Source organism: Seriola aureovittata, chromosome 2, assembly GCF_021018895.1.
Source record: "Seriola aureovittata isolate HTS-2021-v1 ecotype China chromosome 2, ASM2101889v1, whole genome shotgun sequence".
Lineage (NCBI taxonomy): Eukaryota > Metazoa > Chordata > Actinopteri > Carangiformes > Carangidae > Seriola > Seriola aureovittata.
Genome location: NC_079365.1, coordinates 12086590 through 12106776, shown reverse-complemented (window position 1 = coordinate 12106776; position 20187 = coordinate 12086590). Strand labels below are relative to the sequence as shown.

General features: G+C 39.6%; 1 protein-coding gene across 3 annotated transcripts in view; it reads right to left on the bottom strand.

The window, feature by feature from the left end:
- Positions 1-20187, bottom strand: part of cpne5b (copine Vb) — a 122843-nt gene that overhangs the window by 30201 nt on the left and 72455 nt on the right. For all 3 annotated transcript variants that reach the window (XM_056405238.1, XM_056405248.1, XM_056405255.1), the window contains 3 exons: positions 13820-13883; positions 2443-2546; positions 1016-1120 (listed from right to left, as the gene is read on the bottom strand). In XM_056405238.1, coding sequence (XP_056261213.1) covers positions 1016-1120; positions 2443-2546; positions 13820-13883 — 273 coding nt within the window. The remainder of the gene's footprint in view (positions 1-1015; positions 1121-2442; positions 2547-13819; positions 13884-20187) is intronic.

Genomic DNA, 20187 nt, shown 5'->3' with positions numbered 1-20187 from the left:
GAAAAAATATGTTTTAGACACTTTTTTAAAGAATGCCCACTGAAACAATCCAATTTCCACTGAAACTTAATTTAAAATATTTTCAGCGGTTTATCTTCAAAGCAGCACTTTCCTTTGGCACTACATTTTTTCAACCGCTGAATTACCGTATTCCTACACACAAGCGCACCTATGGAGCGCATTGTATTGCGCCGCAGCCACAGCTCAACTGAGTGAATCACAAGGTGGCGTAATACATTGCTGGCCCTGTGCACAGCCACACATCGCTCTGCTCTGAAAATGAGTGTTATAATTTCCCACAGATCAAGGTGACATCTTCAGATGTCTTGTTTTTTCAGAAAACCAGTCCAGACATTGATTTGACTATAATGTGTGACAAAATCATCAAATCCTCATATTTGGGACTACAGCCCCATGGACATGGCTTTAACATATACAGAAAGTCTGCCTGGTTACGGTTGTTAAGGTATGATTAGACAACCATTGTATCTAAATTTAAGATAAATTTATACATTTATATCGCTCAGGGATTTTCTCTGAAGACAGACGTGTTGATAACAGGATCACCACAAGGAGTTCAGAAGAGATTAGAAGAAGCTTATTGTGCCAGACCTGTGCTGCTCTAGCAAAGATCAATACTGAGGGATGTCCTAAGCACACAGCTTTTTTTAAATAATGTGACAGTAGGAAAAAATTAGAGGCTTAACACTGCAGCATGCTGAACTGCTATTGATTTCTGCTGGTTAAACGCAATGACACTCAGGTTGTAGTAATGGCTGTCATCAGTACACTGTTTGTGAGTCAGAGCCATTAAGGCAGTCAATAGATTGAGCCAAAAGAAATCAATGAAGGCAGAGGATGTCAATGGAGCCAACATTGACTATTCAGAGTATGTATGTGTGTGTGTGATGGGGTGGAAAGAGAGGGGCTGTATGGAGTCAAGTGCAGCAGTGAAAGGATAAATAGCAGCTGTGGGGATCAGAAAGTGCGAACAACAGGGGGGGTTGCATTGTACCTGTCGTAGTCTCCGTTGCAGAGCGCTCGTACTGGGATGGTGAAAGGCTGCCACACTGGATTTAATGTGTTTTTCACCACCTCTGTTTTATGGCAGATAGTAAACCTAGAAGAGCAGGAGGACATTAAACAAAAGAGGCAGAGAAAGAAAATTGATTATTATTTGTAAATTATACAAACTAGGAACGAGAGAGATAAATATGCAGATGAAGGGAGGAGCGTGCGACCATGCAACTGAAGAGATGGAGGCAACAGGAGAGACGATGTCAAATCCTACAGTGACAGGAGAGATGCTTTAAACAGGGCTGTACCCAGCTTTGTTTGCAGCCTGGCCTGTATCCCAGCTGTATTGTGTTTTAGATCACAGAGAACAATTTAATATTTCACTGTGGTTTTAAAAATTTTTCCCTTGACCACAAGTGTGACAATGATATGCAAATGGGTTTCTCTGATATCTGAAATGTTTTGCAGAGCAGAGCCACATACCCAAAGCCTTGGATTACTTGTGCTCCAATAAGTGCCTCAAGCCTTTTAAAACCTTGTGAGTCCTTTATCCACACAACACTCTAATTTGTACCCCACTCTGGCATCAAGAAGATTCTTCTAGCACCTCTGTGGGGATCCATTTCCCATCCTGTTATGTATGAAAAAAAATACTGAGAAAAGCTGCAAGACGACTAACAAAGCACTTGCTAAAGCATTCCTAGCTAGATTGGGCTGACGCTGACGCAACTGGAGAGCCCCTTGGGAGGCTGAACAGCACTCTGGGAAAGCGTGAGGAGATGGGAGAGTGTTATGCATCCCTTATGTGAATTCCCTCAGAAACTGACAGTGTTTTTCCTGTTTTTCCTGTTGTTGGAAAATGCAGATAATGTTTTTCTTTTCTGCTGCTTTTATGCTTTTCACATTAATTGCCTGCCTTGCCTATTTGCTCTCCTGGAGTCATTTATGTAAGGCGTAATCATGGGAGTTTTGGTTGCGCTGTGAACAGGTCGCTTCCCTCTTGTGTATGCCTCAGTAACCACTGCAGCAGCTCTCCTCTCACACTGTATAGATTCTAGTTTCAAACAAAGCACTTGATGAAGCCTCTCTATACATATGTATATGTATATACTGTATGTATGTATGTATGTATGTGTATATATATATGTATGTATTTATGTGTGTGTGTGTGTGTGTGTGTGTGTGATGTTCTATTTGCTTTTGTTGTTGACTTTTTTATTGTTAGTGTAACCTTTTACAACAGTGTACTCTTTTACCATGGACAATGGAAATCTTTACTAGCACAAGATGCAGCAACTTTGGTGCTTTTAATAGAAATTACTCCACCTCTACATCCCAGTGGATTATGTGTGTCCCACAAAGTCTGCTTCCTCAAAAACCTGCTGCTTCATTCAAAACAAAACAAAAACTACATTAAGCACTCACGTTCCGTCCTCGTTGCTTCTGTAGAAGACCATGAAAGGATCTGACTTGCCAAAGAAGTCCTTCTTATCCAGCTTGTTGGCACAGAACTGCATAGTGGCGCTATCCTGCGGGGATGTATGGAGATGGAGGGAGAGGAATTAGAGATGGGTGTAGGTGGGGGAAGTGTATCACAACGTCTTCATAGATGGTATTATTTATGTGCCCTAATTCACTCTTCTTCCCCTACTTCTTCCCTCTCATCTCCACAGTTTACATTGGAACAGCAGATGGAGGCAGCTGTCTGTGCTTCACACAATAAGAGAATGAATACTGCATGCTGGAAATGCCTCTTTTCATTTCAAAGAAAGGAATACTGTAGCGTATGTTTGTACCTGTGCGTGTGTGTGTTTGTGTGTTAACCGCTAAATACATTTCTTGACATATTGTACTGTAAATATCAGGAATATACATGCTTTTTATATGATATTTTTTATTATATTAACGTTAGAGTAACATGTATATTGGAGAACATCATTCTGTTCAAGATAAGCATGTTTCCACTTTGATCCACTTACAACAACTCCTGCAATAATAGCCACACCAGCAAACTTGTGTGGGTGTAATGGTTATTACACATCAGAAAACCAATACACAAGACAGATGAGAATCATACAACTTTATTTTCTTATATTGTTACCCCTAACTGGGCAAAGAATGTAAAGTTTGGCCTGAGGCTGGTGCTAGAGAAATGAACATGTTATCACCAAAATTTAAAAAGTTTTATTTTCTGCACAGAGTATCACACACAAACTCACCTTGCCTGGCTCAACTCTACATTTTTAGACTTTTCTCACCTTTCGTTACTCTATCCTGTACTTTGTCAACCTCAACTACATTTCAACTCTACGTTGAGCATGGTAACATGTTAGCATTTTGTATGTTAGATTACCATTATGACCCAGTTATACTGAAAACCAAAACAACGAAGTAAAAGTGCTGCAGAACAAAGTGTTGATTCACAGTGGGCTTGGCAGTACTAGCAACTCCATTGCTGTCAATCTAAATATCAAAACTTGCAGAGTATTCATAATTAAATTACACAGCATTTTAAATGAACATGAGTAGGAAACTTAATAAATGTCCTGTTCAGTTGGGTTCAGTGATTATTTCAACCTTTTTCATGTCAACATGTCACTTCAAAGCCGCCATGAGTCACCACCTAACTGCTGGAGATGAGTACAGTTAGTTTCAACAGGGGTGTAAAAATAGTAGGACTCGATGTTCTGTCCAGTACATCCTCACACACATACAAGAACAGATTGTGTACATGCACACACTCTACACAAATACACACAGACCAAAATGGAAAGTGCAGGTGTAGAAAGGAACCGAAGGCTTGCAGCATTATTTCATGAATCATATTATTGAAAATATCATAATTTACTTGAAAAATGCATTTTACCCATCTGTATGAGGACGTGGCTGTCTGTTGTTTCAGTCTGTGTTGTGTTTGAATGTCACCTGCTCGCATGCTCTCTATGAACTACTGGCAGTCAGCCTACAATACACTCTAGCTTTATCTATAAACACAGCCTAATTGTCCACCAGTAGTGCATGTGTTTGTGTTTGTGTGCGTGTGTGTGTTGTGCATGTGTGTGTGTGTGTTTTGCATGTGTGTGTATGTGTGGTGTGCATGTTCAAGTATGCAGGCATTGCAATCCCAAACCATAGAACTGTATCCACCCACCAGCAGCCCTGCTAACATTAGTGTCAGCTGCTTACCAAGTCTAATTCTAGCATGAGTAATGGTCATCAAACTAACTTCTTCTGATACCTGTCACAGCATCTGGGAAGCATCAGATACTTCGAGTGCATTTCAGCCTCAGAGAAACATCAAACATGAAGCACAGTTTCTGCTTTAGGCATTGTGCTTTTCTGATATGTTTTGAGGGCTGCTTTGCTTCTTGAATTAGCCAAATAACGTGATGATGCACTTAATGTGGTTCTCAATTTAGGAGCATGAATAGATCTTTCGTGCACCATTCAAGTTAAATTGCGTTATACACATAATTTCTGCCTCAAGTGTTATTAATAGGCAGAGAACTGCAAGATCAGTCCACCATTTTGTGAAAAATATCTTTCAGTAATTACTTCTAAATTTAGGCTGTCAAATGATTACTTTAATCGCAGAATTTCTGTTATTTTTAGTGTCAGAGCCCATTGTATTCTTAATTAAAACAGTTTTACTTTTTGCATCAATAGCGTATTAAATCACAAATTTAATTATGATATGAAGACCGATACATTTTTTAACTCAGCGCAGCAACTGCTTGACACCGTTCAGCTTACCTACCAAATACAGTGCAAATGAGAGATCCTAAAAGAATATTTCACCAATTTAGTATTGCGCTGCTTTAACACAGGTAGACCCTGATGGACAGTTTAAAAAAAATAATTCTTAAATTTGATGCAACAGAACCAGAGATTTGGTCTTTTTTATTCCATACATTGTTCTTCCTATGTAAACTCCAATGTAACTGAACACCTGACAGTGTGGGCGGAGATTTGGGTCTGTAAAGCTGGTAGTGGGCAATGTAGCCTTTAGCCGTTATGAGAGTCCCAAATCCAAATCCAAATTTAAGTCCCTCCTTAGTCTTTTCACAACATTAGGGCAATAAAACATGACAATCATCTCTAAAGTCCATTAATTGTGTTTTCCTTTGAGAACAGTATGCTTTCTCTCTGTTCAGAAAAAGCCTGCTGCATGACCACATGAAATCAGATTTATAAAATTTGTCATATAACATCACACAGATTACTAAAGTATGAACAAAGGGACTGCAGTCGCAAACAGCAGCTTAAATCTTCGTATTTAATGACTAGAATCACATTCTGCTATTATCATTAGCTTGGCAACAATTAATCGGTTAACACAATTCTTTATGCACAGTGAAGTATCTTGAGAAAAATTTACTGTGTGTGTGAAGGTGACCTAAGGCTATTGTGGATATAAAAGATAAACTAACAAACACCATAAAAAAAGCTATATTATCTACCTCAAATAAATCAAAGACCAGCAGCAGATGCTGGGAGATTAATTATCACTGCAAACTCCTCCTCTGTAGTACACCCCCTCGCTCTAACAAATAAGCCTGATGGTGCATTTTTTCCACCAGTTGTTTATCATGAAATGTTGAGCTTTTACCAAACCCCGAATATAAATCACTTGTGTGCTGTTGAGACTTGTACTACTTGTTTACTATCACCCCTCCTTGCTCTTGGCTCTCCCTGTGTGGTGGCAGTGCAGGGAAGGGACCCGACTTATCTCTGGCATATGGGCTGTAGCTAATCTCTGGAACACAGTGGGTTCATTACAGTACATTCAGATGCTAAAACAGTAGATTGCTGTTGTTGTCAGAGCCCAAGGCTTTACACTGGGCAGCCAAAGTGCCACTAATGATAGCTTAATAGCTTTTTAATGTTGCAGCTTGCACCTCGTGTCTGGTTGCGTGCCGAGTGGCAAATCAGCAGAAGAATGTGCATGAGGTTGCAAGTGTGAAAGACTGCGTGTAAGAGTGAAAGCAGGAATGTTTCTGTGCACATATGCCGATACCCATTTTAATGCCTGTATGCATCTTGCCACTGTGTACTCTGTTTCTTTATCACACACAGCCAGGCAGTGTGCAGCACACACCTCCCCATGACAGACTCGTGAACAGATCCACTCCACTCCAGCTGTGGGAGGAACTTTATCTGTATTCCCGTCCTCACCCCGAGGATACATACACACCACTTGTCTGCCATTTGACCACCCCCCCCCCCCCCCCCCCCCCCCCACACACACACACACACACACAAAACATCAGACCCTACTATCCCACTCTGTTTCATTATCTTTATAACACTCATTTAATCCTCTGGGGGAATGTTAGTTCCCATGTTGCGTACTGATTGTCAGAAGCAGCTAAATGCTCATATCATCGGAACTGTGGAAATAGAAATATGTGCTGTAGCAACAGATTTCATTTAATCCCTGTATCTTTCTGCCTGTTTTCTGTTTCAACAAGTGCTTGACTTCAACAAGTGCTGACTGTGACTCTGTGTGCACATGAAAACAGTGTTCAGTCTTCCAGTTTAGATTGCAGCACTTATAAAGTTTTAAAACTCTGAGGACATATTACAGCTAATGAAAGTGATTAAAGAAACAGCCACAGGCTCCAGTTTTTCTCTCCCAAGGCTACAGTGCAACAGTGTCGTAAGATCGCAGCCTTCATTCAGTCTAATTTTAAAGACAGTCAGTTTTCCTGTCTGAAAACAGCAAAACTAATTTTGGGTGTGAAAAATGAAATGTATGGGAAAGTAAAGAGACTTGTTGAGATTGTTAATTATTAACCCAGTCGAGACAGTGAATCCATGCAGTGCAAGTTGATTCGTTACTGTGAGCAAGTTCGTCAGTAATGTCACAACAATGACAGTAAATGGAGCTGACACTTACTACAGCAGATAAAATGTAATCTCACTGGCAACATTTACGCTAAGCTTGTGAGGTCCTCAGGGAGTGCTGTACATTCATCTGCTGCAGCCTGACAGTTTCTATTTTTCTAGCATGTATTAAGTAAAATGTCAGGTTGCCTTAGTAACCACATTGGCCATGTCGTGTTAACCCCAGCACATTTACTCTTCTCTGAAAAAAAAAGATTTTAGATATAGATCAGTTAAACTATCAGGAGGAGAATGAGAGAACAGACTGGTTTTATATAGAGATGATAACAATGAGACCATTCTGTGACTCGCCGATTAAGTTGTTCACGGTAGCGAACAAGCGAAATCTGGCAACACTGCCGCTCTGAGTCCGGAGGTGGAAGGATACACCAGGAAATCTCTGCGGAGCTAATGGGCACATAAAAGCATTTATGATGATGGAATGTGTTGGGCATATTAAATATGCATCTGTTCCTGCCTCATTAAGCTTCTGTGGCACGAACACACTCTGTTGCAAAGGTCTGTGATCAACAGCCATTTGCTAATATGGAGAGAATCAGAGTATCAATATTTAAAGAGGGGGGCCAGGCTAGGAAGGGACACGTTCACACCCTCCGTGGAGTAATGATGGTGTGTTTGTGACAGGAGAGAAGAGCCGTGTGTGTGTGTATGTGTGTTTCTGTGTATATGCGGCTCTCATGGGAACCGAACCCCGGTCCTGATGAGGCAAAATGTCATTTGTGAGGTCTTGGTTAAGGTTAGGGGTAAGGTGTGACTTGAGGCTTGGTTAAAACCAGTAATGTTGTGGTTGATTGGTGTATGTCCATGGCATGTTTTGAAAGTTCATCCTGAACCATCCGTAATGTGATTTAAAACTAACTTGTAATTATTTTTCATTATTGGCTTGACTCATATGGTCATCACCTTCAGCGAAACCTCTCACTCAATCTCCACAATTATAATTAAGGGCTCACCTGCTGATTAGGTTGAGTGCTACAAGTACCATGGGAACAGTGATTGACAAGAACTTGAATTTTGAACTCAACAAACCACAATCCGCAAAAAGGGGCCTTCAAGATTCAGTGTTTTTGTGTAGACTGAATACTTTTAATGTGGATAAGACACTGGTGGACTTATTCTATAAAGAGTCCATTTTAACCTTCTGTTTGATTTCTTGATGTGGGCACCTTACAGTGCATAACAAAAATAACATTGTTGAAGTATCTGGCAAAATAATTGGCATGCAGCAGCTTTCTTTAGCAGATATCTATAACAGGCATGTTTTGAAGAAGGCACTGTCAGTCTTGGCCAGCTCTGACCACCCACTCGTGGAGTAATTTGTTCTTCTCCCTTCTGGCCGGAGCTCAGGTCCCGCAGCAATAGGTTTAAATATTCTTTTGTCCCAAGTGCAATAAATGTGCTTAATCTGCACTAAACTTTGACTGCGCTGCTCAGCAGCATCTTTACTGTGGCTGCTATTGCAATGGTTTGGTGCCATCAACTAACAGATGCGTCTTTTTTGTTTGCTGTGATTACTTTGGTTGAAGTCCAATGTCCTCTAGTGTGTTGTGTTTGTGCACAACATTAAAATCAGTTACCTGTTTTAATGTTCTAGCTAAATGGAGTGTACTGGACATCGGGGAATATCCCCACTGGCTGTTTATCGCCAAACATGTAGACTGCAAAGCAGTCCAGATATCAAATTTGACCAAATAAAGCAAAATGAAAATCCTCTTGGGGTTGTATCAGCTTGTTCGTGTGGTGCAGCTTTATCTTGAAGTGCGAGGGAACACAGAGACATGCCTCAGGCAAAATCATGCTGCTCTGCTCCCACTCTGCACTGCTCACATATCCTGTTGCAAATATGTTAGAAATAAAATTTATACATGTACCAGGCTTAGATTGCTTTGCTGCAACTGGACAGGGATCCCAGCCTTGTAGGATTCAGTAATAGTATAGTAGTGAGGGCAGGAGCAGGCAGTCAGCGTTGTCAATGAAATTTCACACATGAAAGCATGAGAGGCTATCATAATTAGGTTTAATTTTATACAATCAGATGATCCAGTATCTAGTTTGTATTTTGTGCTATGAAAATCTGTTGAAGCGCTTTTTATTTCTAATTATTTAAAAGGCATTTCATTCTTTAGTGGTAGTTGATATCTTTTTAATATCAGCTCAATAACATTTGAGCAATTAAGAAAATCCATAGAAAGTACATGAATCTTATATTCCAAACAGATTTTTCCTATTGTGATATTGTGAAGGAGTGGTCCTGTGTTTGTCAGAAATCCTGCAGGATCAGGAATTAAAACAGTCTCCCAATGAACTCTGTTTTGAAGCTGCTTCAGAGTGAAGCCCCCTCCGAAAACTTTGTATTTGCATGGAGTCGTAGCCACCCGTGCAAATTGGTTGCTTCGGGTGTGTTGATAAGTGTTTGTTAAGTGGGAGTTAATCAAATTTATAAAACGCAATATTTTGATAGTCATAGAGTTTAGATAGCTCCAAAAACTTTTAATAACCAGCACATGAAGTTGGCAAAATATTGCAATATACTTAAATTGATGACTTTACTGCACGCCTCATAAACTTGATCAAATGGGAGAACAATTTTTTCCTCATTTGCAGCTCTTTTCTTCAAGCCCTCATGGTATTTTGTCCATATGGTTTACATTTATCAAAGTCAATCTGTTGTGGAAATCTGCTAATTGAAAATGATCAGACCTGCTTTCTCCTACCCTACATTTGGTTGTTGAATCTGTCGTACCCTTTGGCCAAAATAATAGCATAAATAATTACAATAGAGTCAGTCAGTGTGGCAGGTAGAGAGGGAAGGGTCATGCACGATGGGACATTTGTGGCAATATTTCTAATTAGTTTGTCTCCAGGTTATATACTTAGGCAGTTAATGTTACTTTGCGGTTATGAGAAAATGTGTGTGAAAGCTGGTAGCTGTTATGATAATTGCTGCTGTTATATTCAGTTCCCTCCTCTTTGAATAGACTGGTTCTGAATGCTGTCATGGATGCTGTCATCAGCTGCCGGTGCGCTTCTGTAGAACTGCTGGTTGGATGGTTGAATAGCTTCAGCATCTTTTTGACGTCGCTGTGTCTGACCATTTCTGGAACTTTCTGGAACTGACAGTCCAACCTTTACACTCACTTCACACCTGACTGGTCAGCTGTGTGGAGGTGAGAGAGGAACCAAGGCTTCAGCCTCTCTCCTGAGCTCTCATTCTTGATTTCTTTACATGTGAACAACTGTGTGCACCACCATGAATCACTTTCAGGAGAGACTGTCGGAAAATGTGCGCTATTATCCACATATGTTAACGATGCCGCGTCAGCCACTTTCAGTGATGGCCAGCTATTAACACTTTTTCATCATGGTTGGACAGCATGTCGCTCTGAGTATAACCCTACCTTTAACCAAACACCTTTTTTCCTCAACTCTTCTCTTTTATAGGTGAATTTCTTTTATCCACACTTATAGTTCCATGTTAAAGGAATATAGTTTGATCCTTTGAGAAAAACCCATGATCACTTCTCTCCTGAGTTAAATGCACATAATTCCAAGCAAAAAACCACAACTCATCTTTACATTTCACTGTTCGCACAGTTTAAACAAATTATATACAACATGTTAATTAGTGAGTTCTAGAGGTGCTGATAGGCAGATATTTTTGACTTTGGACAGAGCTGTTTCCTCCTCCTACGCCAAAGCTGACTTGCACTTCAAGCGTGTGTGCTTTCATGTCCTGTGCCAGTCATTATAGGCTCAGTAATGTTCTCCCTCTGCAAAGCTACTTATTTGATAGTTTCTGCTGTCAAACATTTTGCTATAACCTAAGTTTATTATCTTTAGCTGCTCCCCCTTTGATCACCATTTTAATGATGTTCAATTTCTGAAGTTAGACTAATTAAAAGAGGTATCAGAACAATGAGAGACTTGTCTACATTTTGTAGTTTTATATTAATGTTTCAAGATTAAACAGCTCTGGTCAATAAAATCTACAGACCCAAATGTAAATATTAACTAACAGACAACTCTGTTGACTTTCTGAATTCCCATATTTGTTCCTATGAGACGTTAAGAAGCTCATTATTAGGAGTGTTCAACTTTTTTTGTCATGTTTATAATGTTAAATACAGCTATACAGAAGTTTAGAATACCTCCTGAAAGAATTTAATAAGCACTAACCAGAGTTATTTCATGCATTCCCCTCTCAAACTGGTAGACCATTGCAGTATTAAAACAAAAATAGAGAGACACAAACTGCACAGCACACACTTTCTGCCCTGCCTGCATCATAAATAAGTTTTATAGTAAATTAGGCAAAGTTTTTACAAAAAGCAAACACCACAGTTGGTCAGTGCTGCAATGAAGCTTTGACTGAAAACTGTGTGCAAAACTGATGAAATCGTGACTGTACAAATTATTTCCTCACTGCTGGGAATGTAAGCAAAAGAAAAAAACACTCTCACTCCACATATACACTTTACAAACTGAGACTACATCACAAATGAAAACTGATGAATAATATCAGTTCATGAATGCTAAATGTGTGTTAACCTCTTTGCCAGAGCCACCGCCGTGGCCATCATTACAAACTCATGTTGTGCAGACAAGCATTTTGCAAAACCCAGAGAACTTTATTTTAGATTCTAGTCGAGGTCTCACTGTTTCCAGAGATACCGAATGTGTCAGGCTGAATTACAGGGAAATGTGTAAAATTATACACAAGGAATCTTGGATTTGAATATTTTACTCAAAATGAGGATCATATAGCTTCAGAAAAGTGCTGGAACAAAAGAAAACACAGAATATGCTTTTGCCATTAAGTCTGGATATAAAGGCTTAGTCTCACTTTAAAGCTCTTGAAGTTGAGGGTAAAATTAAGAGTTTAAAGAGCTTGTGAATTACATATTTATGAAGTCCTTTGATTGTGCAATGCACTTTCACTAAAAACATTTGTAGAGCCCCAAATGCATCCATCTCTGTGATGGTCTAAACAAGAAATGAAAATTTAACCACCACTCATGGTGAAGAAGAAGATAAGTGTGGCTGGATCTACTTTAGCAGGTCAGTGTTTTCTGACTTCATCAGGACAAATCAGCATTTATAGACAAGAAAAGACACAGTTGTCAGCATATTTTACAGTAATGAAGCTAATGGTTGGCACTTTTAAGGTGTGGCTACAGCATGGTAGGACTCTGAGCTTAGATGTTAGCCGAACTCAGAAGGTACCAAAGATCATGGTGCTCCTTTTCAGCTGGTCCATGAACATACAGTAGCTGATATTTTGACTATTTGGGGGCAGCAAGAACAAGCAATAAATGCAACACTGATATATTGTCATGTTTGACTTCTTTGCTAGCCTATTTCCATATCCAGCAGATACGGAGCAACATTAGCGTTCATTCAGAGATGTGTTGGAGGTGTTTCTGGCCACCTGTGGAATGTAGGTCCTCTGTTGACTCTGTTTGTTGGCTCTGTTTTTGGTCCCCACCAACTCTCGAGAGAAATATCTAGCTCTTAAACTGCTAGTTGCAAACTTTTTTTTATGTGGTGTACAGTGAATTTTATAGTATTTTCGCTGAAAACAGCTGCGAGTTGCAACCAAAAACAGCACTATGAGGGAAGTTCAAACAGAGAGTGAACCAAAGCAGTGAAGTTACAGACAACACTGAGCTGAAAAACAACATAACCCTCTGTAGAGCTGAGGCGTACATGAAAATTTTCTGTGGGTTTGTCATTAACATAAAAGCAGTCATATGATCCATAAATAATATAAAAAATAGTCAAGCTTTCCATGTTAATGTGGGTGTGTTTGTATGTATGAGGACAAAGACCAGTGAGTGAAAGAGAAAGTGAGTGTGCATGCATGCATGTTTATATGCTATATATGTATAATTGTGTGTGAATGTGTATGCTTGTTTGTGTGTGTGTGTGTGTGTGTGTGTGTGTGTGTGTGTGTGTGTGTGTGTGTGTGTGTGTGTGTGTCCCACAGGCTGCAGGGGACAAGGTCAGACAGGGCTGTGTTTTAATTAACTAGCGCTCGGTCTCACACTATCATCAGCCAAGCAGTTTTTATGGCTAAGAGCTGGTACACACCGGGCATGAAATAATCCTCTATTGATTCACTTCACTGTCTTTGTATCTGCTTCTATTTGTCTGACTCGTTCTCTCTCTCTTCTACACACACTCACATCATTGCTCATTTGCTCTTTCATTTCCATTGTGCCATTTTTTTTCTCTCTTTTACTGCTTCTCTCTCTCTCTCTCTCTCTCTTTCTCTCTCTCTCTCTCTCTTTCTCTCTCTGCCATTTGCTCTTTTGCACTCTCTTGCTTTTCAATATCCTGTTCTAATCTGCTCGCTGGGAGTCCAGTGAAGCATCCAACACTTTACGCCACAGCACTGGTTGAGGGGACTGTTAGCACTCACCCCGTAATGTTGCTGGGCCATTTCATTAGACTGCAGGCCACTACACAGAGTGAGAGCAGCTGCCCTGTCTGTTATATTCTGAGGTGTGTGTGTGTGATATAGATAGATAGATAGATAGATAGATAGATAGATAGATAGATAGATAGATAGATAGATAGATAGATAGATAGATAGATAGATAGATAGATAGATAGATAGATAGATAGATAGAAATAAATAATAGATGTGCTAGACGATGAAAATGTTGCAATGTTTCTAAAAGCAGCAATGGAACGAACACAGACTTTTTCAGCTGAAGTCAGTCAACAGGAAGTTTTCTTTGTTTGTGGATGCTTGCCAACTCTTCATTTGCCCCTTCGAGCTTCCATCCTGCTCAATCCTCTTCATGTGCGAATTCTGTTTAACCAGGCTTTGCTGACAGCTGTTGTCCTGCTAATGTGTGTTTGGCAGGGGAGATTATTATGGCTTACTCACCCGACAATTGCTCAGCTCCTCTGCAGACAGGATGATAGTGCCGCATTTCTTTCCTGGGATCCCTCTGTGGAGAAACGAGATGACAACAAAAGCTTAGCAAAAAATGAAAGCAAAACAACACATCTTCTATTTGTCCACTCTTGGCTCTTCACTGATCAATTAGTGAGAATTAAGGCACATTTTCTAACTGAATTTGGCCTCCTGATTATACTCAGCACTAACTGTGCTTATCCACTGCTGTGGATGAATATTAGTGTTGGTTATAAAAATCTCAACAAGTTTTTGGGACAGTTAAACAGACTAATAGGTTGGTGAGACTAACTCGGACGACCATGCACCAATGTTAAAACGTATTACTCCAGTGTTACTGTTGATGAATGTGTCTGAATAATTCGATGAATGATGGGCCATGTAAACGATCACACATGAAAATAAAATCATTCATCCCATTTCTAATCCATTTTGATCAAATCATTTTGGTCAAATCTCACTTTCAAATGAAAAAAAGAGATGACAAGAAAAGGCCATAGAAAACTCAACCCCTTGTCCTTTACGCAAATGCAGAGGGGGAATAATCCATGGCCTATTTGTGTTTTTCAATTCTTTATCACTAGACTTAACAACTGTCCTGTTGTTTGGAGTACAATAGGAAATATATCTGTTTTTATGTCTTTATGTATCTATATACAGGGTGAATGTGCCTGTGTTCAGATATCTGAATTGCTAGCAGCCTATCAAATAAGACTAAATCTCTTCAGTCCTTTAGTCTGCTCAAGGTGACAGGTGGAATTGAAATGCAATGCCAAGGAAATGAAATTCATATATGACGACATGAGAAGTTATAAGTGGAAAAGATACAAAAAAAGGAAAGCTATAAAAAAAGAATTATTTCAGTGACAGCTCCTTGGTCCAAATAATATATTTCTTTTTGCTGTTTTGCTGATGACACCCTAATTTACTTACATTTAAAGCCGAATAACTTCAAACTAACAGGCCCCAATAACTGCCTCCAGGGCATACTATTTACTCATGAATGAAAGAAAATCAGTTACACCAGAAAGCTGTAGCTGGTGAGTTTACCATTAGCAAACCACATTAGTCAGTTGAAATTGCTCCCCCACCGACTTTCTATATTCTCTGAAGTGGTGCTGCTTATTTTCTATTCTCAGGATAGATAATATTTCATTCAGTAAAGAGTTAGTGAAGGGGGAAAAATGCTTTCTAACTCTTAAAGCTCTCAAACTGACAACTGCTAGCTGTCAACTGTCACCAGTGGGACAATGATTTCACAAAACATATTTGTACCACCAAATCCTGTCTCAAAACTGTCTGCAAATTATGGCTCTTTTCTGGAACAATTTATACTTGGACAGAGGAGGATTTAATTGAAGTGGATGATGCAACACAGCTAATAAAGTAAGCTACAATGGCCTTGTCCATTTTGCATTCTCTGGCTCTTCAGTCTTCCTATGGTCAGCACTGCCAGGAAGACTTCCTGTCGGTCAACAGCAACGTGACGAATTGGGTGGATTTACTTCATTTACATGAATTAATTGATTTTGCCGCAAGTCATGAGCAAAAATCTGGTATTAGCTTTTAGTATTGAATTTGGATAATCAAAAATGAACCAGGCAGTTCAATTCTGCTTCAACCAACTGTTTCCTATTTTCAAACTCAGGATCACTCATGTGTGTCTGACTTGGAGACTCAACACCTTCATATCCATCCCTCATTACTGCAACTATAATTTTGTATTATTCAGACCTTTTCATTCAGTCTCCACCTTGTTCATAATGGTTCACCAAGGCTTTTAACATTATCAAGAAAGAGACATTATATTATTCCAACTCTCCTTCCTCCCCTGGCTCCCTCTTACTGTAGAATTGAATCAAGAAGCTTATTTTTTTTTATCTACAAATCACTATATGGTCTCGCCCTTGCTTATATAAGTGAACTACAGTCCTCATACCACACTGTCAGAGATCTGAGATCCTCTTGAAGTAGGTCCAAGTCTAATTGTTTAAATTTAATTGTGCCAGATTTTGTAGTTTGTTCCTGTGTTTGTCTGAGGTTGTATGTCTTTTGGTTGTCTTTGATTTTATTTTGTTGTCAGTGTATTCTGTATTGTTCTTTTGTCAATACTAGAAAGAATGGATTAGTTGTGTTGTTTAATAGCCAGAGAAAATCAAACCCCCTGTCTTGTCGGCCTGTGATGAAAATATGGTCCCACTTAAGGCATATATCCCTAAATATTATTATTTTTATTATAACAATATTAACAAAACGTTCCTCTTGTGTCCCCAGGAAATGTAGCGCCTTCCATTTATCCACTTATATAATATCAGTGTATCTCCGGCCATTAACTGTCTCACCTGAGGACTGTGAAGTTTACTGAAGTTTCGGTTGCAAATATTATTTTTCCAATGTGCTTTTCCCATCCTCCCTGATCATTTCTGCCATGCTTGAGATTTTTTACTCAATTCCAAGAGCAGAGTTTCATATTCAGAGACAAACAAAATTAATTTTTCAGCCATTCTTCACTACAGTAAGGTAAGTAAGGATGTGCATTGTGGATGTTAGCATATCATAAAACCTGGGGGAAATCAGTATAGAGTATGCATGTATGGCTTGTCCAATCGAGCGCAGCCGCTCTGGCTGGTTTTACTGAGGTGCCTCTAAACACATTTCATCAACAGCATCAAAATCGGATACATCCCATTAACTTTCTTCCTAAGAGCAGTCCTGTCTCCCCAAAAAAAACATTTGTAATAAACTCAATATCATCTGGATTACACCGTCATCCATCCCAACACGTTCCCCTCAATGTCTTTGCAGAATATGACTCTACATTCTCGGATTGTACAATTCGCTAGTAGATGTAACCCAGGGAGATATTTTGTTTCTTCCTAAACATATTTGCCAAAGCAAAGCAGCAGTACAAAAACATATTGCATAGGAGACACTGTTAGTGAAGGAGACCCAAAAGATTTAAAACAAAGCCCAATAGAAGTTGCCAAGTACTTGCTGTGTGCAAGACTGATGCTAGTGACAGTTCAGCTACAAAGCTGCATGACTAACTTCTGTTCACACTGACATTATACTTATTGCTACTGTGGTCATTTTCTGTCAATTTCCACAAAAGTTTGATGGGCTTGACATCATGCACTCAAGTTTTCCACACAACATGCTAAGGTCAAAAGACTGGATAAAGTGCTCTCCCGCTGTGTGTAAGTGCTTTCTGCTCTTTGTGCAGAGTGTGTGTGTTTTAAGAAGTAGATGAAGACCTTTGATCCTCACACTAAAAGACTCCCATCGATCTCCAGGTGGAGAAACCATCCTGGTCGCATGGCTGAGCGATGCAGGAAACTGTGAGAGTGTTTTCTATCACCTTAAGTCTTACACATACATACACACACACACACACACACACACACACACACATACACACACACACATACACACACACACACACACACACACACGCGCACACACACACACACACACACAAACACACACACACACACACACACACACACACACACACACACACACACACACACACACACACACACACACAAAGACACTTGGCACCCTATCAGCCATTGGCTCAAAAATACAGCTTTCAAAAGACAAATGACTCCATATCTACATTTGTCTCTGTTCATTCCTTCCTTCACTTCCTGCAACTGAATCAATTCCCTCTCAGATGTTCCCAGAAACGACCTGTCATGGTAAGACCACTGAAAAGCTAAAATCAACAGACAAGAGTTTGGATTACACAAATGACTCTTCACTGTACTGACAAGCTGTTGCTATAGAGTAACAGCAGCTTTAGCCAAGATAAACTGCAACGTACAGCCAGGAACATGCTTTCATCCATTAACCAGTGTTTTTTTCTGCTCATTAGTTCCCAGAAAAACACTTTACTGGTTTACACAATATTTATATGAAGAACATGTTTCATATTGCATAATTGATGATCAAAATATTTGATCGTTTTCTGTCTATTGTCTAATTGTTTCAGCTTGACTTTTTTTTTTTTTTTTACTATTTCAAATAGATAAAATCTTATTTCATTGTAGAGCTGTGTGCAGAGCCATGATTTTCTCAGCCCCTCCTTGCCCTGTCCTCTCACTCTCACTGTCTCACTCTCACTAACACACAACAGACCCGTCTGTCATAGTCAAGCAGCAACCTCTGGGCTGAAGAATGAAGCTAACACAGAAGTCTCAAAAACTGCAGTTCCTCAAATGGCCAGTTGAGGAACTGCAGTGTGTGTCACCGCTAACTGTCCTCCAGACATCACCTCAGCTAATTTAAGTGACCAAATGTAATCTCACGGCCGTGTTTGTGGTGTTCGGAGCCATCCATTTTAATATACAGTCTATGGTCTTAGTCGGACTGACCACCAGGGGGTAATCATTGCTGGGCCAGTTGACCTTCAGTAAATCAATTAAGTTTTTACCGGCCCTCTCTGTGTGCCTGGTGTACATGAGAGCGTGCTGCGTGCGTATGCTGGGACTGGGCTCAGTGGCCAATCACAATGTGTTATTTGTCTGTTTGCTTGCTCCATATTGTTCAGAATTTATTTGTACTTGTCAATTTAAATATTTGCCATGGAGCACCTTATATATGGTATTATATATTTAATAATTAATGTAAGAAATAAACTGTTTGTGTTAGCAGCAGCCTCTGGGATCCAAAGTTGTAAACAACCATACCTTGTAAATATAATATTAATAATTCTCCCCCTTGATAACTCACAGAAATAAAATGAATCAGTCGGTGTTAAACTGTAATCTATTTCTTGCTGGATTGTATTCCTCTCATACCTGTGCATCCCAAAAATCCCACCCATCTTGTTGCTTGAGAAGATATTGGAAAGAAGGAGATGAAAATGATTAGCTCCGATCTCATTTGCACCTTGCTATTGATTTGCAACAGTAAAAAGAAAAAGAAAGAAAGAAGACTCTGACTGATACTTGATTTATGATTTGTCTCGGTTACAGAGTGAAGGCCTCCTGTGGGCGCCATTCAATATATTGCTCCCTCGTATTACTGAAAATATGAAATGGTAATCTGATAAATGTGTCAGGCTGGCAGTAAGTTTTGTTCTTTGAACTGCACCTGGAAAAATTAGAAAGCTTTTCTTTCAATAACTTGGGACACCTTAAAAGAAAGAACTTCTTTTTTGTCTTTTCATTAGAAACACTGAGGAGTCAAAGCGGTGGTGCATGCATAATATAACCCACCCATTAACACAAAGCTTCAAAGACCCAAAGGGTACACACACGAGTGTTTTTGAACCTCCGATATTAAATAAAGGAGAGCTGTATATTGTAGGCACACACACACACACACACACACACACACACACACACACACACCTACATAAATTAAGAGAAAGAGACATACAATCGCCCATAGGAACACGTAAACCCAGAAATTACTTGTGTAATATCACGTAAAGACAAACTAACACAGACCACACTCATACACACCACTTTTATTCACAGTGGCGAGAATCTGTAATTACAGAAATCTTCAGGGAGTCAAAGACTAAAGCAAAACTAACAAACCTGCTGTGAATGAGGAATAGCTAAATTAATTTTGCCCAGGGCTATACAAGAAGGACAAGAAAAAGAGGAGGGAGGATTGAAAGTGAAACTGCTGGCTGTGTTTGAAAACCAGGCTACTCTCGTTTTCTTTTTCCAGCTTACAATGTGTGTTACTATGCACCACAGGTCCTATTTTACATTTTTGTAGTTGGCCACTGTGCCACTGTGTCAGTACGTCACCACCTCAAATCAACATATTATTTTCTGATATTTCTAACCTGAAATTTTGTTGGATTCATCCTTTCCTATTTTACTATCAAGTCTATAACCATATGAGCACTATGAGGCTGTACTTAGGCTCTGCAGTGCTTTGAACTACATGTAAGCATCAGTATGCTCATCATGATAATGCTAACATGTTGATGCTAAGCTAGGGTGACCATACTTTGAAACCTCCAAACCAGGACTGTTAAGTGTACCGTATGGTCATGCACATGCACATGTATGTGTTTATGCATGCAACATAGGTGTTTTCATCAGGATCTGGGACAATTTTATCTCAGCACACCTACTGAGCACACCTTTCAACACCATGGATACCATGGACGCAGAATTTTCGTTGCCAGGTACCTTATGAAGGAAGGCGCAAACTGACAGTCAGAAAGAGCTGCTATTGCCATAGCCTATGATATAAAATGTAATCTTGATGTTGAAATGTGTTTAGCTGCTTAGCTAATGACAAAATTCCATGCTATGCAGTGAGACATGAAACAGAAAAGTCAAACCAGTCCTCTAAAACTATTTTATGAA